Below are 24,340 nucleotides of genomic sequence, written 5' to 3'. Positions count from 1 at the left end.
GATTTGTTTAAGGAGATGAGGTTTACATTGATACCTTTAAGGTAGAAGGAAGTATTTCAGTAGTTGAAACACCCTTCAGTAGTGGCTAGCCATTTGGCTTAAAATTAAATGGAACCCCTGCTTTCTTCTTACTGCACGAAAATAATTTCCACGTAAATCAACAGTTTTAATGGAAACAGTTTAAAGGAAAGGCCTAAATCATGAATGAACTTCTATAGTCTTTGCATATAGAGATAATTTTTAAGAAGTTTATGAAATCCATAAATCACAACAGTGTTGCATGGTAAATTTGCCCACAGAAAAATTAAAAGTGGCAGTTAAACACCATTCAACAATATTCAGAGGCAAGTTAGAAACTGGGAAGAAAGCTGTCCATAAAACAAAGGATTACTCTTCATTTACTCGCTGAACTCATAAACTAATTGCAGTATCTTCACAGAAAAATACATTCAGTTTCACTAATAAAGAAATACAAGTCTAGATATATTCCCCCATCAGATGGGGCAGTATTTTAATCTAGGAGTGTCTGTATGTGGAACATCTCTAAATATCTTTCAGTATAAGGTTGGTTAAGTATATTATAGTATATACCTACAGAGAAATATTATGCAACAGTGAAAAATAATGTAACCCCATACTTGTGGACAAAGGTGTTGTTACATATTGTTTAGTGAAGAAAGCAGGTAATAAGCCTGGAATATGAGATGATATCAGATGTGCACGTCTCTTTGTATTTGCATAGAATGCTACCTAGACTGTTCACCGAAGTATTAGTTAGTTGTTAATTTTCAAGTTTTGGATAACTGGAGTTTGTGTTTTCTTGTGTCCACAAATTTTTTTTTTTTTAAATTAAAAAACAAGGGGTTATTTGGAATACTTATTCATATTTAGTGTTTTCTTCATATGTTTCAACTTTTCAGATAAAAATTATATCTTAGGTGTTTTTCAAAGATAACTTGTGTAGAAAAACATTTGATTTTTCTGCTCTATATATTTTGATTAGCTGAATCATCAGAGACAACTTCATATGCGTTCCCCTTTTATATTAATAATATGTTGACATTTTGATTGATGACATGACCATTTCATTGAAACATAATTGTAGTCAAAGCATTTATAAAGGGATATTTATTTGTCTTTAGAGAGTGGTGGTGGTTCTCATGAGTGATGTTCTGGAGATGCAGTAAATGCTTTGACACAATGCCTGAACAAGACTTTCATGAAAACTATTGGGAACTCTTTTGAGTATCGATAATTTTTTAACTGGAGAACCTCTTGTTTATATATAAAGAACATTGAAGTTATTTAAGCCTGTACTTAAGTTAAAAAGTAAATTGATCAGATTCCATGTTAACATTTTTGCTGATTAAATTGAAAGTTTTTTCTTTAATCTGTTGCTTTTCCATTTAGAATATTAAGATATTTCAGGAGACCAAAGAGCATGTCTTAATTGGATTAATGGGAAACATGGTGCTAAGTATTTACCCCTATCTTCTGTCAAGAAGTTTACAGTTTAGTTGTAACTCTCTAGCTAGTACTTGCCATACTATGCTGTTGATATCTTAGTGAACTACTTCTGTAAATATAGATACATACTTTATATGAAAAAATCAATATATAGATTATTTGATATAAAAACTTGTAAAGATATACTTTTTTATTTCCTCCTTCTTCCCCTACCCTAATAAATTAAAAATTATTTTCAAAGAATATTTAGAAAGCAAGTCTTTTGTAGAAAGAGACACATGTAGTAGTTTCATTTTTAAATGAGTTGTGGGATAAAGTATGCTTTGTAGGTAGTTTACTCGCTAATTAAACTGGTAGAACTAAAATTATTAATAAAATTAATTCATTGGTATAAAATATAGCCTAGCCTATTAAAACACACTTTTCATAAGGTACTGTTAGAGATAATACAACTTTTATTCATAGATTTTAGTTGTAGTTCTGTTAATATACCTAATATCTTAACTTCTCAGGATAAAAACAAAGTAAAAAATGTTAAAATAGCAAAAATTCAATCTGCTTACCTGTACATATACTTCTGTTTGCTACAGTTTGTAGCCATACAACACATTTTCTCTGAGCAAGAAGGAATATGGTCTTGGTTTAATTCACTTCATTGCTTTTCCCTATAGAAAATCAGGGTTTTGAGAGCTCTAACAGTGTGCTGTTGCAGGGCTCTCATCCTTTCTGTTTAAATAATGCAGGTACTTTGATGGAAACCTGGAGAAGCTCTTTGCTGAGTGTCATGTAATTAATCCAAGTAAAAAGTCTCGAACACGCCAGATGAATACAAGGTCATCAGCACAGGATATGCCTTGTCAGATCTGCTACTTGAACTACCCTAACTCGGTGAGTATCTGGTAGTTTAAGGCCAGCACTGCTGACTCTCTACTTCAGAGGATAAATGGACTTGTCGTTATTTCAACAAAGGCAGTTCTGGGAGTCTGGGATTGTAGCAAAGCAGTAACCTATCCATATATTAAGAATAAAGAAGAGTAAGAGCTTGTCTCTCAGTCCCTCCCCATCCTCATTTGCTTTTTAAAGCTGCAACTTGTCCAAGTTGTCACTATACACCTAAATCTTTTTGCTTTACCTCTATGGGAAAATTGTGTAATAGGTAGGCAGCAAATAGAATTATTTTTATCCAAATTAAAGTAGATTTAAAACTTAAGTTTTTAGAATATCCAAAACACTTAACAAAATGTCTTTAATGCTATTTCACTAGGGAGCTTTCAGGACTCTTCTTAACAAAAGATTTTCACACATACAGAGCCATTCCAACAGCTATTCTTTAGTACGTACATCCCTCCTAAAACCTATTGTATTTAGAGGATTTACTTTGACTTATCTAGTGAAGAAATGTTATGCTTAAATAAACACAATCTTCTTCTTATGAAAGCACTTTATTAGTAACCACAGGAAAATTACATTTATGGCCAAAAAAATGTATTTAATTACTCAGAATTCACCTCTTAAGATGTTTAAAGATATCTAAGGCTAATTTAATTTTACAACAATTATAACCATCTTGTTTATATTCTCTATTTTAATAGTTAAGCAGGTTTTTATAGTAATAAGTATATACCAGAACTTTGTCACCAGTATTATATATTTTAACATATTGAAGGTTTTTTGTTATTAATCTTAGAATTTGACTTGTGTACCTTTAAACATTCTCATTTGAAGGAAATTAATTTGTTCGCACATAAAAGCACTTAGAAGAGTATTAAAAGAAAGTTAATTATATGCTCTTAGAGAAGTGGAAAATCAGAGTTAAAATAATTTAGTAGGAGCATTTCCCTGGTGGTCCAGTGCTTAAGACTCCTCATTCCCAGTGCAGGGGGCACAGGTTTGATCCCTGGTCAGGGAACTAAGTTTCCATATGCCACATGGTGTGGCCTAAAAAGTAAATCAACTGATTAAAATTTTCAGTCAAAAAAATTTAGTAGCTAAAATACTAAATTGAATTTCCAGATTCTTAAGTCATTCTTATTTTATTTTCGAATTAAAATTTTTTTTTTGGCCTTGCCATGCAGCGTGCAGGATCTTAGTTTCCTGACCAGGGATCAAATCCTTGTCCCCTACAGTGGAAACATGGAATTTTAACCTCGGGAGTGCCAGGGGAAGTACCCCATATTCTCAGTCACAGCTGTAACACTAGCTTTTTGGCTTTGGGTAATAAATGATTTAATCTGGCTGAGTCTCTTTTTTTTTTTAATCTTTCAAATAAATTGAATAAGATATTGTTTCAGATCTCTGTCAGCCTGAAACTATATTCATTTCCCTCTACTTAAATCACAGTCCTAACTTAAGTATTTAAAAAGAACAATCAGCACTGCTATTAAAAATACATTAGTTTTGTGTTTTGACCATTTTATTATCTTTCTTTAACAGTTTCTCTTTGCCAGTTGACACTTGTATAGTGTATGTAGTTTATAAATGGTTCTATGAGGTAATACTAAGACTCAAAAAGTTTGTTCTGGATTATATACGGTTTCCTTATTCCTTGGCATTTCCCTTCCTGCTCTCTTACAGCCAGCTCCTCTTTAGTATAAACCTTAAATGTAAGTACTGAAGCTAGCTGCTCACAAATAACCGCTATAACTTTCTCAATGCCCTTGAACAAATTAGAATTGAAAATCATAAGTAAATATTTGCAGTGTGGATTGTGCTGTACTTATAACTGATAGTGGAGGAAACAGTCTTCATTTATTCAGCAGACTTGACACTATTCTAAATGTTAGAAACAATGGAGAATAAAGGCATAATTTACAGGTTATCTGGGCAAATAAGTAAAATGACATAGAAAAAGTGGTAAGAGCTTTGGTAGGGCGTGGTACTGAGGGAACATATTGAAGAGACACCTAACCCAGTTTTGGATCAGGGAAACTTCCCACTGACATTGACATTTGAATTAACCTCTGAAGGTGTGGTAGGTAGGGCAACAGGGGTATAGCAATACAGAAACCAAAGGAAGAAAATGCAATACCAAGAGTGGTAAACAGTGCTAGCTTCAGAGAGAGTAATTGAAAGGTGAGTTTGGAATTAGCAACAAGAAGTTGACTGATGATCCTGAAAAGTAATTTTAAGTATTAGGGTAAGATGGGAAACCAAACTACATGAGCTAAAGAGTCATTGACTTGAAGGTGGGAAAGGAAGTGGAGGCAATAAACATAAATTACTCTTTCAAAGGAAGTTTGGCTATGTAAGTGACAGGACAAGAAAGTAAACAGCAGCATTGGTTGGAAAGTAAGTTAAAAGTGTTATGGAAACTGTACCAGGTGTTAGGAAAAAGTAATCACAGTGAAACTAGGACTTCTTTTCTCACAGTTTTTGGGCTAATAAAGGATAATTTTAACCTTTTCAATTTTGCAAGTGAATGTCACCTGAGATTCTTTATTCAGGCTTTATTAATTGGATGAATGCTTTCTTTACTTACATTATTTACCTAACTCCCATGTATCAATTTCCACTATTCTTCAAACACTGAAACTTGTGTTTTATTATTGTTTATCTTCATTACCTTTATCCTTCTAGAAACCAACTTTGCTTTATATAGTGCCACATGAAAACAGGTTTTTAAGTAAATGTTTCTGACAGTTTAGTTTATAAAATTGATACTTTGGGGCTATTTTGGGTGGTCTCTTCTTTAAAAACAATTTCCTGAGATTTTGGAACACTCTTTTTAAGTTCAGAGATTCCTCCTCTGTCCCCCTACCCCCTTGTGTTATGTCCAGTTCAGGAATTTCTTAGCCTTGGCAACAGTTACTTCATATAATAATATTATTTTCAATCAAAGCTTAAGATTTAGCTCTATTAGAAAATATAGCTTGAGCTATCATCTTTTTTATGAAGTAAATCATTTTATACTTTCTAAGAATAAGGTATAGTTAAAAGCAAAATTGAAGATTGTGAGAGTTGCCACCCTCTTTTTGCTTTACCTTTGGACATGTATGTGTGATTTATTTTTCTAATTTATGTTGTTTAGTCTTGTTACCTGTTTAATTTAAAAAGTTATTGGAAAGGGAAAAAAAAAACACCTTTGTTTTTGTCTTTTTATGTTATCTTAAAAGAGCCCTGGTGTAAAAGTCCCCCAAAGTAGAGGTGTTACCTATAGAGATCACTGAGTAACCATTGTGACCTTTAACCTGTCAGTCTTTGTAAAAAAGAGGAAAGCACATGAGGGTGTGTTTGTGTTTTTAGGTTATGAACAAAACATTTTAGAATTACTGATACGATTTTATTATATTTGTTCTTCATAGAATGCCCCCTCAAATATCAAAAATCAAATACTCTCCTTTAGTAATCCGACAATAGGTTAGTGCCAGATCTCCTTCACTGTTGCAAGTAGTATTAAGAATAGATTCTTTTTATTTCTCAGATCTTTTGTTTTTGGATTAGAATATTGATTTCCCAAATATTTATCTTCACTTATTTTGTGACTCAGGTAGAATCATTGTCACTCTCTGAATAGTAACATTTTAACCTTGATATTTTCCATATTATTTGGTCTGTAAAACCAGTATCAGGACTCTGAACTTTTTCTTTCCCAGTTACTTTCCAAGTATATTTTGCATAGTTAGTATGCTATAATATTGTATCTTATTTGCATTTATAGCTCATAAGCAACATCAGAAATTTTGTAAGCATATTTCAAATAACAGCTAATTAGAAAATGTTATAGAATTTAAAATGCCACTTTAATAAGAGCCACAAAATGAATAAAAGAGCTAAGAATAAACTTGGCAAGAAATATGAAAGACCTGTATGAAGGAAAGGGGAGATAAATAAATGACAAGTATTTGGAAAGATAGAATATTAGTTAAATGAAGCAAAGAGTAGATTGATGAGGGTAGAGAGGAAGCTAGTCTTACCAAATTCAGAAATAGGCAGTGCAATAAAGCAGAATAGAGTCGAGTATTGTTTAGTTGCTCAGTTGTGTCCGACTCTTTGCCACTCCATGGACTGTAGCCTGCCAAGCTCTTCTGTCCATGGGATTTCCCAGGCAAGAACTGGAGTGGGTTACCATTTCTTTCTCCAGGGAATCTTTGTGACCCAGGGATCAAACTTGGATCTCTTGAATTGGCAGGTGGATTCTTTATCAATGAGCCACCAGAGAAACCAGAGTCAAGTATATTTGTGGAGAATTTAGTACACAACAGAGAGGGCATTTCCTTTAAGGAGGGTTATTTAATAAATGGTATTGGAACAACTCTGTAACCATCTGAAAACTTAGATTTCTGCCTTACTCCTTATATAAAAATTAATTTAGGACTCTTCTGGTGGTCCAGTAGTTAAGAATCTGCCTGCCAGTTTAGGGGACACGGATTTGATCCCTGGTCTAGTAAGATTCCACATGCCACAGGGAACTGGCATAGACAACTAAGCCTATGAACTGTAACTACTGGAGCTCTTGCACCCTAGAACCTGTGCTCCAAACAAGAGAAGCCACTGCGTTGAAAAGTCCATATACTGCAACTAAAGAGTAGCTCTGTCTTGCTGCAACTCTCTAGTTTAGAGATGCCTGTGCTCAGCGACGAAGACCCAGTGCAGCTCCCCCCAAAAAAAACACAGCTTTTTTTTTTCCAGGTTTAAAAATTTATTTGCACATATTGAAACAAAATAATCTTTTAACTAGTTTTTCCTTTGTATGTCTTGTTTTTATTTTTTTTATTGAAGGATGATTGCTTTACAGAATTTTGTTGTTTTCTGTCAAACCTCAACATGAATCAGCCACAGATATACATATATCCCCTTGCATTTGAATCTCCCTCCCATCTCCTGCCCCATCTCCCTCCTCTAGATTGATACAGAGCCCCGGTTTGAGTTTCGTGAGCCTTACAGCAGATTCCTGTTAGCTGTCTATTTTACATATGGTAATGTAAGTTTCCATGTTACTCTTGCCATACATCTCTCCCGCTGCTCCCCTCTCCCCATGTCCATAAGTCTGTCATAACTTTTTTCAACTTAAGAAGAAACTAATTTAGAGGCCATGGATTCTAAAGATGATACATTTTGCTGTATATGAATAAAGAGCTTCTGCACAGCAGCAAAATGTATTGAAACTGGGAGAAAATATTTTCCACACTTATAAACAGTCAATTTTCTAAATAAGTAAAAACAAAACAAAACAGTAAAACATTTAGAAAAAATGCCCAGAGGAAAATTTGGCAAAATAGGTGAAGAAAATACACAGAAAAATAAATATACAGCCTTAAATCTTGTTTCAGATTTTTAAGCTTCACTCAAAAGGAGAAATTAAAATCAAAACTCTTGGTAGTTAGTTCAGTTTCACCTGTTACTGGCAAAAATCAAGGAGTTTAAGTGTTTGGGCATGGGTGTGAGAAGGTTTTCTTCAGTAGTGTAAATTGCAACAACCTCTTTGCAATAATCAAAATGTATACTGTTAGAATTTCACTTGTACAAATTTTTCCTGATATACATTCATTTGATCGCACAGATAATAAAAAGAAAACCAAGATACAGAAGAAAGTTTGTGGTACTTCTACCATATATTGGAAATAGTGATTACTTCTGGGTAGAGAAATAGAGGACAAGGTAGAGAAAGATGGAGATAAGACTTTTTTTTTTTTTTAACATAAACTCATATTGTTAAATAATTGTCTTTAACTATAGCCTATATTATATTAATTTAAAAAGAATTAGGTAGTAAGTATAGTAAAATATTTTTAAAGTAAAATATGATAACCATGTTTGTCTTTTGAAGTGTAGTCTTCTACACTCTTAATATTACTTAAAGTACCTGCTTTTAATATCCCATTATAGAATATAATAAGGTTCATTTAACCAGCCATCAAATTGAAAGTATTTCAAATCATATAAGTAGTATAACATTAGGCCAAAATGTTACTATTATTATTCTTATTATTAAAGTATTACTACTATTCTGAAGAAGTATTTTGGTTTCCATAAGGTTTTATTTTCTAGGTTAGGTATATTCCAGTGCAGCTCCGAGAACTGTGGTATCTGTGTGACATTTTAGAAATAACACCATTGGGAGCCCCCTGGTAGTCCAGTGGTTAAGACTTGGTGCTTTCATTGCTGTGGGGCTGCGTTCAATTCCTGGTCGGGGAACTAAGATCCTGCAAACCAAGCAAGCAGTATGGCCAAAAAATAATAATAAAGTAGCAGCTTTATTGAGATGTGATTCACATACCATACAACTTGCTTATTTACAATGGTCTTAAGCATAGTCACAGAGTTGTGTAGCCATCACCACATTTCATTTTCAAACATTTTAATAATCCCCCAAGGACCTTGTGTAGTCACTTCCCATTCCCCTCAAGCTTGTTAGCCTTAGGCAACCACGAATCTACAAGTGAAAGCAAACAACATGTGGTGTTTGGTGACTGGTTTATTTTACTAGCATGTTTGCAAGGTTTGTCCACATTATAGTGTGTGCTTTACTGCTTTGATGGCTGAGTAATTTTCTGTTACATGGATATTCCACATTTTGCTTATTTATCAGTTGATGGACATTGGATTTGTTTCCAGTTTGGAGTTATTGTGGCTAATGCTGCTGTGAACATTTGTGTACAAGTTTTTATGTGGGTATATACCTAGCAGTGGAGTTGCTGAATCATTTGTTAATAACTTTTAATTTCTTGAGAAACTGCCAATGTTTTCCAAAATTCCTGTACATTCCCACTAGCAGTGTTTGAGGGTTCTGATTTCTCCATATCCTTGTCAGCACTTTTATTGTGTCTTTTTGATTATAACTGTCCTAGTGGGTGTAAAGTGGTGTTTCATTGTGACTTTGATTTACCTTTCCCTGATGATTAAGGATATTGAGCATCTTTTCATTTGCTTATTGGTACACACTTGTGTGCCTTTCCTAAAAATTATAAATATCTAATGTAGAATCATCTCTCGTTGTTTTCTGTTCAGTGAATTTGTGTGTATAGATTTTGCCCCATAGAAATTCGTTTTAGGAGCCCATTTAGTCCTGTCAAATTGGACATTTTAGCCACTATGAGAAACATGATCTGATTGATTCTTATTGAGTCACTATAGTGATTCTTCTGATAATTTCTTTTGAAAGTCCATGTTATTTTTGTTGCAGTATTTCACTGGCCTTGAATGTGGACATAAGTTTTGTATGCAGTGCTGGAGTGAATATTTAACTACCAAAATAATGGAAGAAGGCATGGGACAGGTAAAGATGCCAATTTGTTCTTGAGTTTTTGTTGAATTTAAGTGTTTAGACTGTTACACAAATATAAACAGGTAAAGCATTCTGGGTTGTGAATTACATTTGGCTCTTTTTTCTAGGTTAAAACAACTAAAAGATAATTGAGATTTTTTTTTTTTCCTATTTACAATGTGATATTCCAGTTAAAAATCCAGTGCAGGTAATGTTTTCTTAGCAGGCATTAACATTTGTATTTATCAGGCTAAACTTGTTGAGAATTTTTGTTGTGTATCTCTTGCCTTTGCCAGTTAAGTTTAATATTGAAAAACCAGTTGTTTGGGTTAGCAATTTTAGTTGCTTTATAGTGACAGATACTCACATACAGGTTTCTTTTAAAAGAAAGGAAATGATTAGGGTCCTATAAATGTTAAGGTATCCTCAGAACCTAGCAAATTCCTGGCAGTGGTAAACATTTAGTAAATATTTGTTGAATGAAGACATAGTTTAAATTTCGATCTTTTCCAGACTATTTCGTGTCCTGCTCATGGTTGTGATATCTTAGTGGATGACAACACAGTTATGTAAGTACTTTTGATAGATTCTGCATGTTGAATATATATTAGTTGATTAAGCCAAATTAATTTTTGCTCAACACCACACTGGAGGTGAACATTTAAAGTCTGGAGAGACTTTCTAACCTACATTCCTTTGTAGTGCACAAGCCTGTTTGTAGCCTGGTTAAATGCCCAGTCAGTATTTTGTTAAGTTGGCAATGTGTGATAGCTAGATTTCAGCGAACTTTGCAGTTGGAGAATAGGTTATGGCAGTGTGTCAGTTGATCTTCTGAGAAGCAGAGCCAGGACATAGTTAGAAGGCGCTTTATTACGGATAGCATCTATGTAGGATAAATAGGAATAGGAGGAGTAGACGGGCATGATACAATTCTGACACCTGTTGAGAAAGAATGAAGAAGAATTCAGTAGGAAGAGACTAAAACTGTGTGCAGCTGTGAGAGTCTCTGTCAGCCCTATTGGGAACCCCAGTGCATAGGTTTCCCACAGAGGATGCTTCAGGCAGCGGAAATGGCCAGGCCCGGGCCCCAGTGTCACGCTTAGTCTTTCACTGGGAGCTAAGCAGGGCGGGTGTGGCCTCATCTGGAACACTGCTACGAATCTCAGAGGCACTGCAACTGGAGGCTGTTGGCTAACTACTGGCCTTGTGAAAGGTTCCCTTTTGAAGGAGAGAAAGAAACTTGAAGAAAGAGGTATAATTAGCTCCTGTACATGGGATAAAATCTGGATGCTTAATTCCTGAGTCAGTGCTGTTTTTATAACCTCAGGCAGCCTAATTGATTTTAGTCTAGGAAGATAAATAGATTGAAGGCCTGAATGATCCACAGACAGATTTTATAATTAGTCCTGGATAATTGCCTGTATAGAAAGGTATGTCTGCATTTAAGCACTGGGATTTGAGAGTAATAAGAGTAAAAGCAGCCATGGGTTTTAGTGAGCAAATTCTTAACCTAATGAAGCCATAAATTGACTTAACCAGCACAGTTTATAAAGCCACTGATTCCACTTTATTAATCCCAACCTACTTTGGTTTACTAAAATACCTTTACTCTTGTCAGCTTGTCTTTCAGTAAATCTTATTTCCATTAACCATGTATGGTCTTAAAATACCACCAGCCTTCCAGGTGTCTTTATCTTGTCCTCTGATACTTTTAATTCTTTGTATTCTTTCATCAGTACAGGTCACTGTATCTTTTCATTTCTTCCACAAACATTTACTGGGAGCCTGTTTTATTAGCACATAAACACAGGAGAACAAATTAAGATACATTTCCTTTCCCCAAGAGGTTCCTAATAATAAATACGTAGTTTACATTTGATGCATGCATGTTTGCCAAATCCTTTCAGTTGTGTCTGACTTTTTATGACCCTATGGACTGTACCCCTCCAGGCTCCTCTGTGCATAGGGTTTCCCCAGGCAAGAATACTGGAATAGGTTGCCATCCCCTTCTCCAGGGGATCTTCCCAACCCAGGAATTGAACCCCTGTCTGTTGTGTCTCCTGCATTAGCAGGCAGGTTCTTTACCACCACTGCCACCTGGGAAGCCCATTTTATGTGTAAATGTATGTATAAAGTACAGTTACAGGGAAACACATTACCTAAAGAATTAGGGCATCTTAGGGAGAGATATCAAGGATTAAAAATTTGTGTGGAGAATAATAGTCCATGAACTTCTCTTATGTATTCTGTCATGGCTAAAGCACAAAGTAGCAGAGTACTAGAGATGAGGATGAAAAGAGTTTGACAGTTTTGAGTTTTGTCATAAAAGGTTATTAGGACTGATGAGATTTGCATTTTCTCATCAAATGCAAAGGAGGATAGTGTAGAGTGGGGAGGCATTTGGGCAGTGAGATGTGGTTAGAAGATTATTGTTTATCATGCCTGGTTAAATAAATAAATGTAAATCAACGTTAGATATTCTGACATTAAACATCTTTTTGTGTTTGTTTAGTTGGCTGCACCTTAGTTGTGGCACGTGGGATCTTCGTTGCGTGATGCGGGATCTTTCGCTGTGGCACTTGGACTCCCTAGTTGTGTGTGGCACAGGCTTAGTTGCTCCATGGCATGTGAGATCTTAGTTCCCTTACCAGGGATCGTCCCCTGTGTTGAAGGCTGATTCTTAACCACTGGACCACCAGGGAAGCCCCTTAATTATTTTTTCATTTTTTAAAAAATATTTATTTAGTTATTTGGCTGTGCTGGGTCTTAGTTGCAGCACGTGGGGTCTAGTTCCCTAACCAGGAGTCAAACCTATGTCACCTCCATTGGAAACACGGAGTCTTAGCCACTGGACCACTGGGGACGTCCCATTGGTTTTTAAATGATGTAAACTTCTCATAACATAACATTCACCTTTTTAACTGAAGTACGCAGTTCTGTGGCTTTTTGAATACTTATGTGATGTTGTGTAACCATCACCACTATCTAATTCCAGAACATTTTCATCACCCCCAAAAGAAATCCCATATCCACTAAACAGTTACTCTTGACTCCCTCCTTTCCCTAGACTCTGACAACCACTCACCTTTGCTGTCTGCATGGATTTGCTTACTCTGGACATTTCATTTAAATGGAGTCATACAGTATATGACCTTTTGTGAATGGCTTCCTTCACTTAACATAATGTGTTCAAAGTTCATTCATGCTGTAGCTTGTATAAGGACATCATTCCTTTTTATGGCTAACTAATGTTCGATTATACGGATATTCCATATTTTATTTCTCCATGAGTTCTTAGACATTTGAGTTATTTTTGCTTTTTGTAGAAATCTTTGTTACTATTTGAATATTTGTGTGCAAGGTTTTTATTGAACACCTGTTTTTAATTCTCTTGAATGTATATACCTTGGAGTGGAATTAATTGTTGAGTCATATGGTAATTTTGTGTTTGGCTTTTTGAGAAACAGCCTTGTGCACTAATTATTTTTATCCCTCAGTTTCAACATGTGCAAAATCTGAAGGTTTACTCATTTGAAAAGTACTTACTAAATACTTTCCACAGGCCAGGCAGTGTATTGGACATAAGAGATCCTTTCATGGAGCTTATTGTTTGGTTGAGAATAGGGAATTAGGGAGGCAGATATTAAAGAATGATTATCTGATAGCTGGCTGATGAAAATTATGACACATTCTGTAAAGAAGTGTATAATTTGCCATGAGAACTGAAGGGGAGTGATCTACATCTAGACTGGTATGAATTGTCAGGAAGGGCCTCCTTGAGTGAGTAACAGTACATCTTAACTGAGTGAAATAATAATGATGGTGACGAATTCAGCTTCATCTAATATTTATTGAGTGCTTACTATTTGCCAGGCACTATGCTAGTCTCCCAGCTCTATTTCTGCTATCCATTTTATAGATTAGTAAACTGAAAAATGGGCTTCCCAGGTAGCTCAGGGGTAAAAGTCCACCTGTCAAGCAGGAGATTCGGATTCGATCCCTGGGTTGGGAAGATCCTCTGGAGAAGAAAATGGGAGCCCACTCCAGTATTCTTGCCTGGATAATCCCATGGTCAGAGGAGCCTGGCAGGCTATAGTCCATGGGGTATCAAAGGGTTGGACATGACTTAGCAACTAAAATGGAGTGGAAGTCAAAGAACTTACCCTTACTTCGTAAGTTGAGAAGCCAGTATTCTAACCTAGGCTGTCCCACTTCAGAGCCCCACTAGGATAATCTTTTGTTTGCTTTCCAAGGGAGGTAGCCCCAAGCAGAAGCCTTTGAGGGAGGGTGTGCTGTGCTTCAGTTCAGTTCAGTTCAGTTGCTCAGTCGTGTCCGACTCTTTGCGACCCCATGAATCACAGCACGCCAGGCCTCCCTGTCCATTACCAACTCTCGGAGTTCAAACTCATGTCCATCGAGTCGGTGATGCCATCCAGCCATCTCATCCTCTGTCGTCCCCTTCTCCTCCTGCCCCCAATCCTTCCCAGCATCAGAGTCTTTTCCAATGAGTCAACTCTTCGCATGAGGTGGCCAAAGTACTGGAGTTTCAGCTTCAGCATCAGTCCTTCCAATGAACACCCAGGACTGATCTCCTTTAGGATGGACTGGTTGGATCTCCTTGCAGTCCAAGGGGACTCTCAAGAGTCTTCTCCAACACCACAGTTCAAAGGCATCAATTCTTTGGCACTCAGCTTTCTTCACAGTCCAACTCTTACATCCATACATGACCACTGGAAAAACCATAGCCTTGACTTAGATGGACCTTTGTTGGCAAAGTAATGTCTCTGCTTTTGAATATGCTGTCTAGGTTGGTCATAACTTTCCTTCCAAGGAGTAAGCGTCTTTTAATTACAAGGCTGCAATCACCATCTGCAGTGATTTTGGAGCCCCAAAAAATAAAGTCTGGCACTGTTTCTACTGTTTTCCCATCTATTTGCCGTGAAGTGTTGGGACCAGATGCCATGATCTTCGTTTTCTGAATTTTGAGTTTTGAGCCAACTTTTTCACTCTCCTCTTTCACTTTCATCAAGAGGCTCTTTAGTTCTTCTTCACTTTCTGCCGTAAGGGTGGTGTCATGTGCATATCCGAGGTTATTAATATTTCTCCCGGCAATCTTGATTCCAGCTTGTGCTTCTTCCAGCCCAGCATTTCTCATGATGTACTCTGCATATAAGTTAAATAAGCAGGGTGACAGTATACAGCTTTGACGTACTCCTTTTCCTATTTGGAACCAGTCTGTTGTTCCATGTCCAGTTCTAACTGTTGCTTCCTGACCTGCATATAGGTTTCTCAAGAGGCAGATCAGGTGGTCTGGTATTCCCATCTCTTTCAGAATTTTCCACAGTTTATTGTAATCCACACAGTCAAAGGCTTTGGCATAGTCAATAAAGCAGAAATAGATGTTTTTCTGGAACTCTCTTGCTTATTCCATGATCCGGCGGATGTTGGCAATTTGATCTCTGGTTCCTCTGCCGTTTCTAAAACCAGCTTGAACATGTGGAATTTCACGGTTCACGTATTGCTGAAGCCTGGCTTGGAGAATTTTGAGCATTACTTGACTAACGTGTGAGATGAGCGCAATTGTGCGGTAGTTTGCGCATTCTTTGGCATTGCCTTTCTTTGGGATTGGAATGAAAACTGACCTTTTCCAGTCCTGTGGCCACTGCTGAGTTTTCCAAATTTGCTGGCATATGAGTGCAGCACTTTCACAGCATCATCTTTCAGGATTTGAAATAGCTCAACTGGAATTCCATCACCTCCACTAGCTTTGTTCGTAGTGATGCTTTCTAAGGCCCACTTGACTTCACATTCCAGGATGTCTGGCTCTAGGTGAGTGATCACACCATCATGCTTATCTTGGTCGTGAAGATCTTTTTTGTACAGTTCTTCTGTGTATTCTTGCCACCTCTTCTTAATATCTTCTGCTTCTGTTAGGTCCATACCATTTCTGTCCTTTATCGAGCCCATCTTTGCATGAAATGTTCCTTTGGTATCTGATTTTCTTGAAGAGATCCCTAGTCTTTCCCATTCTGTTGTTTTCCTCTACTTCTTTGCATTGAAGGCTTTCTTATCTCTCCTTGCTATTCTTGGAACTCTGCATTCAGATGCTCATATCTTTCCCTTTCTCCTTTGCTTTTTGCTTCTCTTCTTTTCACAGCTATTTGTAAGGCCTCCCTAGACAGCCATTTTGCTTTTTTGCATTTCTTTTCCATGGGGATGGTCTTGATCCCTGTCTCCTGTACAATGTCACGGACCTCCGCCCAAAGTTCATCAGGCACTCTGTCTATCAGATCTAGTCCCTTCCACTAGATATATTTCTCACTTCCACTATATAATCATAAGGGATTTGATTTCGGTCTAGTGGTTTGAATGGTCTAGTGGTTTTCTCCACTTTCTTCAATTTAAGTCTGAATTTGGCAATAAGGAGCTCATGATCTGAGCCACAGTGAGCTCCCAGTCTTGTTTTTGCTGACTGTATAGAGCTTCTCCATCTTTTGCTGCAAAGAAGAGAGTCTTCTCTTGTGTTGTTTGAAGAGGGTGTTTATTATGACCAGTGTGTTCTCTTCGCAAAACTCTGTTAGCCTTTGCCTTGCTTCATTCCGTATTCCAAGGCCAAATTTGCCTGTTACTCCAGGTGTTTCTTGACTTCCTACTTTTGCATTCCAGTCCCCTATAATGAAAAGGACATCTTTTTAGCGTGTTAGTTCTAAAAGGTCTTGTCGGTCTTCATAGAACCCTTCAATTTCAGCTTCTTCAGCATTACTGGTTGGGGCATAGGCTTGGATTACCGTGATATTGAATGGTTTGCCTTGGATACAAAGAGAGATCAATCTTTCGTTTTTGAGACTGTATCCAAGTACTACATTTCGGACTCTTTTGTTGACCATGATGGCTACTCCATTTCTTCTAAGGGATTCCTGCCCACAGTAATAGATATAACGGTCATCTGAGTTTAATTCACCCATTCCAGTCCATTTTAGTTCACCGATTCCTAGAATGTCGACGTTCACTCTTGCCATCTCCTGTTTGACCACTTCCAATTTGCCTTGATTCATGGACTTGACATTCCAGGTTCCTATGTAATATTGCTCTTTACAGCATCGGACCTTGCTTCTATCACCAGTCATGTCCACAACTGGGTATTGTTTTTGCTTTGGCTCCATCCCTTCATTCTTTCTGGAGTTATTTCTCCACTGATCTCCAGTAGCATATTGGGCACCTGCCGACCTGGGGAGTTCCCCTTTCAGTATCCTATCATTTTGCCTTTTCATACTATTCATGGGGTTCTCAAGGCAAGAATGCTGAAGTGGCTTGCCATTCCCTTCTCCAGTGGACCATATTCTGTCAGACCTCTCCCCCATGACCCTCCCGTCTTTGGTGGCCCTGCACCGCATGGCTTAGTTTCATTGAGTTAGACAAGGCTGTGGTCTGTGTGATCAGATTGGCTAGTTTTCTGTGATTATGCTTTCAGTGTGTCTGCCCTCTGATCCCCTCTCGTAACACCTGCTGTTTTACTGGGGTTTATCTTACCTTGGACGTGGGATATCTCTTCACAGCTGCTCCAGCAAAGCGCAGCCACTGCTCCTTACCTTGGACGAGGGGTCCCTCCTCACGGCTGCCCCTCCTGACCTTGGACATGGAGTAGCTCCTCTCGGCCCTCCTATGCCAGTGCAGCCGCCGCTCCTTGGACATGGGGTTGCTCTTCTCTGCTGCCTCCCCTGACCTCCGGTGTGCTGTGCTTAGTAGTTGCTGTGTCTGTCTCTTTGCAACCCCCTGGACTGTAGCCAGCCAGGCTCCTCTGTCCATGGGGATTCTCCAGTCAAGAATACTGAAGTGCGTTGCCATGCCCTCCTCCATGGGATCTTCCCAACCCAGGGATCAAACTGAGGTCTCCTGCATTGCAGGCAGTTTCTTTACTGTCTCAGCCACCAGGGAAGCCCTGAGGAAGGGTGGTGCTTACTATTTTGAAAGAATACGGATGCGAGAGGAGTACACTGAGGAGTGCACAGGACTGGGTGGGGATCTTTTGTAAGGGCAGTGTGATAAGAGAAGTGAGAGGTATAAGAAACTCAAGATGATATTGGACTTTACATTTTTTTGGTACTGTTCTTAATAGCTTCTTTGGTGGTTACTTTCTCTGCTTTAATACCGTTTTCCTATAATACCCACCGGCGTGTTTAACTAGTGAAAATTAAACTTGAAGTTTCTTCACTTCATGAGTTCCTGTGAGTTTAAGAAATTCTTGTGAATTACAGTATTCTAGGTGAATAAGGAAAGCCAGATTGCAATTAGTAAGCATTTCTAATAAATTACCAGAAGATTTCAGAAGAAGGAGGCTATCAGAATTATATGTGGCAAAATCTATATCGATCTCTGAACATTCCTGTCAAGATTGTTTTATTTCACACACTGATTTTAGGGGAGGAGATCTTAGGAAAGGTGGGCAAGAATAAGGCAAGATATGAGAGTCAGAAGACTCTGAAAGGGGCCCAAATTTGGTGATAGTTGGTAAGTCATTAGACTACAACACAAATACCAATTGGGTAAAAATGGAATATTTAGAGTATAAGAACCAGGGGGGGAACGTCTACCAAAATAAAATTATAGAAACTTTGAGATTATTGTTTTGATTCCTAGAGTTATATATGTTGACAGTTTATATATATTTTAGTACTTTCAGTTTAAGGCAGTTTCATACCAGAGCATTGAAATTTTATTTTATGAATGTGGAAAATACCCTTAGCTGAACACCTCCTAATAAACTATTTTTATTCTCACTTTCAGGCGCCTGATCACAGATTCAAAAGTTAAATTAAAGTATCAGCATTTAATAACAAATAGCTTTGTAGAGGTAAGTGATTCTCATAAGTTTTCATTCTTTAAATAAAAGAGATTCTGTTTATTAATAGAAGTACTCAGTTTGTCTTACATAAGAAACACCTTTATGATAACTTCAGTTATTGTCTTTTTATGAAGCATACCAAAATACCTTTATTCTCAAAAGAATCTGACAAATCAATAAATAGATGTCTTTTCATAGATCTTAAGCTTTGATAAAATTATTTTTATAGTCTTTATCCTTAGCAGAGAACTGTAGCTGATTCTTAGTGATGTCATGTTTCATCATGTATGATACATTGGCCCTGCTATATCTCTGCTTGTTTTACCTTCCTTGCATTACGAGTAAACTTGGTTAAAAATGAATTGTTTAGTGGTTTTTGTTTGTTGTATCAAGTATGGCTTAACAGAAAAGAAATTGTCAAACCACGGCCAGCCTGCTTTTTGTAAATAAAGGTTTATTTGAACACGCCCATGTAGTCTGTGACTGCTTTTGTGCTGCAGTGGCAGAGTTGAGTAGTTGCTAAAGAATGGCCCATGAAGCCAAATATATCTACTATCGGGCTCCATTTGAAAGAAGTTTGCCAGCCCCTGTGTAAGAGCATGAGTGTAACTTGGTATTTCACTTCTAGAAAGTAATTTTAATTTTTATTAGCAGTTAAACTGAAGGTCTTCTAGAAATAGCAGTTTTAAAGAATTACACATTTTTAAAAATGGTCAATAAACTTGAATTCTCATGGAATGTTCCTTGAGCAATGTTTTGTCCCATAATAAAAATATAGCAAAAGTTATATTTCTTTTGAAGAACTAAAATGCAACCATTGCTGTGGCTTAGGAACTGGTTTTTGTTTTTAGAAGAACTTTTTATGGCCAAAGAGAGGAATTCCATGTGTATTCTTTAGCTTGTTTCATATAGCATATGAACTCCTTCCCTGAGTAGAAGCATTATCTTATTTTTTTGCATCTTATAAAATTGCCCTGAAATAGAACCATACACAAATTGATGTGTGTTAATGATCACATAATGGTGATTATTTATTTTAAAGTTTCTCAGTGGGATTTTGAAGATAGAACAGGAGATAGTTTATAATTCCAGGTATTCAAGTGATCTATAATCTTAGAAAAACAGTACATCCAGAAGCATTGCTGTAAAAGACTATTGATAGCAGGGTTTTATATGCTTGTGACATCATCCACACTTTATGATAGTGAGGAAGTAGTATACATAATTGCATGGTGTGCTGGGAAATCTTGCATCATGATTTAATTTGCTGTCATTTTTTAATTTTCTAACTTGTATTTCAGTGCAATCGACTGTTAAAGTGGTGTCCTGCCCCAGACTGCCACCACGTTGTTAAAGTTCAATATCCTGATGCTAAACCTGTTCGCTGCAAATGTGGGCGCCAGTTTTGGTAAGCAGGTGATTTCCTAAATCGGAGTAGTACACATAGCTTTTCTATTTATTTTTGGTAGTGAAATAGAAAATTTTCTTTACCTCAGGTAGGTTGGTGGTAACTGATTTTAAATAGCATATATTTCTTTAAAATAAAACTTAGCTTAAAAAGTCTCGAATCTTAAGATAATTTTTCCTCTTTCTATGTTGCAGTAAGTTTTGGATTTATTTTCTTATGGGAAAAAAAAGTGCAGTTATAATCACTTTTCCTTGTATCCTCCATTGGCACATACATAGGAGCAAACCTAAAGATCTGGGACAAGAACTTAGTTCTCATTTCTGATTAACAGCTTATTTTGTCACATTGTTTTTTGTTTCCTTATGGCTCATGATTTGTTTTCAGATTATCTCTTAGGAAATACAGAGTTAGGTGTTTTTAATTTCCTTTGTTCTGATGAGTTTAATCTTGGTCCTAAAAATATGTAGATAAATTTGGAAAGCTAAAACTTGGTTGATTAGATGTTGATTAAATCTTTTAGTTGTTGATTAAATCTTTTTTAACTAAGAGTTTTCTCTGGGGCTTCTGGCCCCAGCTTTCTTGGTAACCTGGATTCTTGAAGTAGCATAGCCTTTGAATTCTAGGTTCAACTTAGCAGGGAATTTCCATTACCACACATTAGAGACCATTCCTTTATGGATCTTTTAGAAATGAGAAGCTGTTCAAGCCAAGGGGCTCTATAGGTAGCAAATACACATTTATTGGTTTTCCATATCATTCTTTTTTTGTTGTTTGTTTCTGTTTTGGTCATGGGTACGCATTTTGTGGGATTGTAGTTCCCTGACCAGGGTTTGAACCCAGGCCCTTGGCAGTGAGAGGATGGAGTCCTAACCACTGGCCCTCTAGGGAGATTGCTCTGTATCATTCTTTTTTTCCTCCAAACAGCAATAGATTTAGTCTTAGCATCATTAATACTAAATATTTCCCAAAAGAATAGGTAAAACTCACAGAGATTAAGTTTGTGTAAAGTACATGCTATTTTGGTAAAGGTTATACATTATCATTTCAGAATTTACTCTGTAGACATAGTGTGGAGTCTGATTCCTTCCCTGCTTTCGAATATATTTTGTGTATGAAGTATTTCAAATACAGATTTAGTATAGAGAATAACAGCAGTACTTAAACACTTATAAAGTTACAACCGACCTTAATGAAAATCAGTTTGTTTTTGTCAAGAAATAAAACATGAAAGATATATTTGAAGCTTCTTGATGTTCCTTTCTCTATTCCATTCCCCGTCGTCTTGAAGTAACCATTATCCTGGCTTCATTTAAACTGACAGCACTTTATTCTTCTAATTTGCAAAGGATTTTTGGCATTCCCAAAGTACTTGATTAATTAATCAGCCATTCCACGGTTATTTTTTTCACAAGCATTTGTTTTTATTCTTAGTAGTAGTGTTAGTCACTCAGTTGTGTCTGATTCTTTGCCACCCCATGTACTTTAGCCTGCCATGCTCCTCTGTCTATGGAATTTTAAGGCAAGAATACTGGAGGGGGGGTTGCCATTTCCTTCTCCAGAGGATCTTGCTGATTCAGGGATAGAACCAGGGTCTCCAGCATTGCAGGCAGACTCTTTACCATCTGAACCACGAGGGAGTATTTATTCTTAATTTATACTTTTTAAACCATGCTCCTAGAAAGCAGAAAGGAATTAGCAGTTACTATAGCAGTTAATGTAGCAGAATATGTAGTCATCATCTTTTGTTTTATACCTTGTTTGGTACACTTTACTAGGCTGAGGTTCATTTGTTTTTATCTTGCAAAAATATGTGACTTGTTTCCCACATATTGCTTACTGTGCATTAGTACTAAAGTATAGAATTACCATACAAAGTCAGACTAACTCTTCATTTGGAATGTTAAATATTTAATATATGCCTATGAAGCATTCTTTATAGGAAACCCCACCAGGCAAGGGCTTCTCTGGTGGCTCAGAGGTTAAAGCATCTGCCTCCAATGCGGGAGACCTGGGTTTGATCCCTGGGTCGGGAATATCCCCTGGAGAAGGAAATGGTAACCCACTCCAGTATTCTTGCCTGGAGAATTCCCTGGACGGAGAAGCCTGGTAGGCTACAGTCCATGAGGTCGCAGAGTCGGACGCGACTGAGCGACTTCACTTTCACTTTCTATGAAGCATTGTAAGTTCAGATTTTGAACATGATTTCATTTCAGTTCAGTTAGACAGTGGTTGCAGCAAGGAATTACACATGTTAAAAACTATCAGAAAATACAGCTCTAAACTGATTGTACTGTCTTAACAGTTTGGTCTGGAGAAGGGCATGGCAACCCACTCCAGTATTCTAGCCTGAAGAATCCCCATGGACAGAGGAGCCTGGTGGGCTACAGTCCATGGAGTCACAAAGAGTCGGACACGACTAAGTGCCTAAGCACACAGCACACAACAGTTTGGTAGCTTATTTAGATAGTCATTTATTCTGTAATTTTGATGATAAGATGTCTTCATCCTTCAGGTCATTTCTTCATTTCACACACAAATACTCAGTATGTGCTGGCCCTAGTACTACAGGCTAAGTAAAGTACTTCAGAGTAAAATAGACATGGTTCCTTTCCTTGTATTTGCCAGTCACTAGAAACTGGTGAAAGTACTGAGGTACTGTAAAGCGTGAAGTTGTTTGTTTGTTTACTCACAGTAGGTAGGACTTAATTCTTTTAACTCTTGTGTCACTTAACAGCTTTAACTGTGGAGAAAATTGGCATGACCCTGTTAAATGTAAGGTGAGTTTGCCTGGCATTTTCATTTTTAAATAAGGTAGTAGAGTACTTCTAAGACTTGATGACTTTAAGTCACAGCCCACATTTTGTTATTTATTCATTAGTAGTTGGAACATGGTATTTTGTCCTTTTTATTTCAGGTGATTTTTGCAAATATTCAGGGAACATTGCTTAGGAATAAAGTTATCTCCTGATTATGAGGATAATGAGGGTTAAGGTCCTTCCCTTGGAAAGCTGTATAATTAGCTCAGGGGAAGGACACACCTTGCAGCTGGGCTGCTTGTTGAATTCTAGGTTCCTCACTTCCCTGCAGCCAGAGAAAGTCCTCCTTTGGTTGATTTTTTCTTTTTTTTTAATGTACCTGGACTGTAAATGAGAATCACAGGATTTCTTGGTTTAAAAGTAAATCCAGTGACAATCCTATCCTTTGGCTTTTACATTTAAGCTTGACTATATTATGTTGATGTAATTTGCTATCCTTAAGTCTTCTGTTGTGCTCTAACAGTTCTTGTTTTCAAACAGTGGTTGAAGAAGTGGATTAAAAAGTGTGATGATGACAGTGAAACCTCTAATTGGATTGCAGCCAACACAAAGGTTGGTATCTTCCTTCAGTAAACCCTTGGTATTGAAACTGATAAGAACAGGTGTATCAACTTCAGAAGCAGTAAGTTTACCTTCTAAAGGGCCTTGTTTTCCCTTTCATTTGATTAGTTTGCTTTTTGTTTTCAGAATGATTGCCTATTAATAATTTTCCCTTGTTTTACTGTTTGAGTTTGTTTTATTGAGTACTCGACTGTAGTATGTGTAGTACTCTGCTTTAGTTTTCTTCCATCAGAAAAGTAGTGGTTGCTTAATCAGTTTTCTACCCTGGGGTTTGATAATACCTTTTCATGTAAATTCTTGGCTGCCTTCTAGTATACCAATATAGAGTTTACTGCATCTAGCCTTTTTTTTTTTAAACTAGGCTATATTTCTGCCCCTTAAAATCTCCAGGGTTTAACTTTTAAGGAGTTATTCTTTAGGGCAGTATTGAGTCAGAGTAAATGAGTAACTTTATTATGTAACTGAACTGGGCTTAACAAATTTAACGTTTTTAACATGTTAAACTTCAAAATATGATTTACTAAAAGACTTGATTCCTGAGAAATGGAAGCTTAAGGATAACATGAATATCCTTGGTTTTGGGGGGTTTATTTATTGAATTCATTGGTCGTGATACTAGTTTCAAAGTTCAGTATCTTTATGACATAAACCACATCTTAAACCCTAGAGGAATGTCTTACAAATGCAAATAAACTTGAACACCCTTCTTTTCTGTCCCTAAGTGGTAAGCATTTGAATCCAAACTGTGTACCCAGCCAATTTTTTGTAGGAAATTGTATAAACATCCAATCTTATGTCCTATCTGAATAGGAAGTGGCTTTGAGTGGTGACTAATAGTGTTATTCATGGGCTGTTTATTTTTATTGTTGTCTTTCACATATGATGATGATGCTTTGAAGAATATTGAGTTGTTTGACCAGAGTTAGTTATAACTTTGCAGTCTTCCATCACTCAGTCATGGGATAATGATAAGAATAAGGATTGCTTAAATGACAGTCAGCACGTGATTCTATAACACTGATACCGGCTCTACCCTAAAAGAT

The 24,340-nt window shown here is 36.9% G+C and overlaps 1 protein-coding gene across 2 annotated transcripts in view; it reads left to right on the top strand.

Moving 5' to 3' along the window:
- ARIH1 (ariadne RBR E3 ubiquitin protein ligase 1) overlaps positions 1 to 24,340 on the top strand; it is a 111,036-nt gene that overhangs the window by 65,464 nt on the left and 21,232 nt on the right. For both annotated transcript variants that reach the window (XM_025296199.3, XM_025296200.3), the window contains 7 exons: positions 2,211 to 2,355; positions 9,590 to 9,682; positions 10,184 to 10,239; positions 18,455 to 18,521; positions 19,814 to 19,920; positions 22,655 to 22,697; positions 23,217 to 23,288. In XM_025296199.3, the coding sequence (XP_025151984.1) occupies positions 2,211 to 2,355; positions 9,590 to 9,682; positions 10,184 to 10,239; positions 18,455 to 18,521; positions 19,814 to 19,920; positions 22,655 to 22,697; positions 23,217 to 23,288 (583 nt within the window). The remainder of the gene's footprint in view (positions 1 to 2,210; positions 2,356 to 9,589; positions 9,683 to 10,183; positions 10,240 to 18,454; positions 18,522 to 19,813; positions 19,921 to 22,654; positions 22,698 to 23,216; positions 23,289 to 24,340) is intronic.

This window comes from Bubalus bubalis, chromosome 11 (assembly GCF_019923935.1).
Source record: "Bubalus bubalis isolate 160015118507 breed Murrah chromosome 11, NDDB_SH_1, whole genome shotgun sequence".
NCBI classification, from domain to species: Eukaryota; Metazoa; Chordata; class Mammalia; order Artiodactyla; family Bovidae; genus Bubalus; species Bubalus bubalis.
Note: the sequence above shows the minus strand (reverse complement) of the source record. Positions and strands in the feature narration are given on the sequence as shown.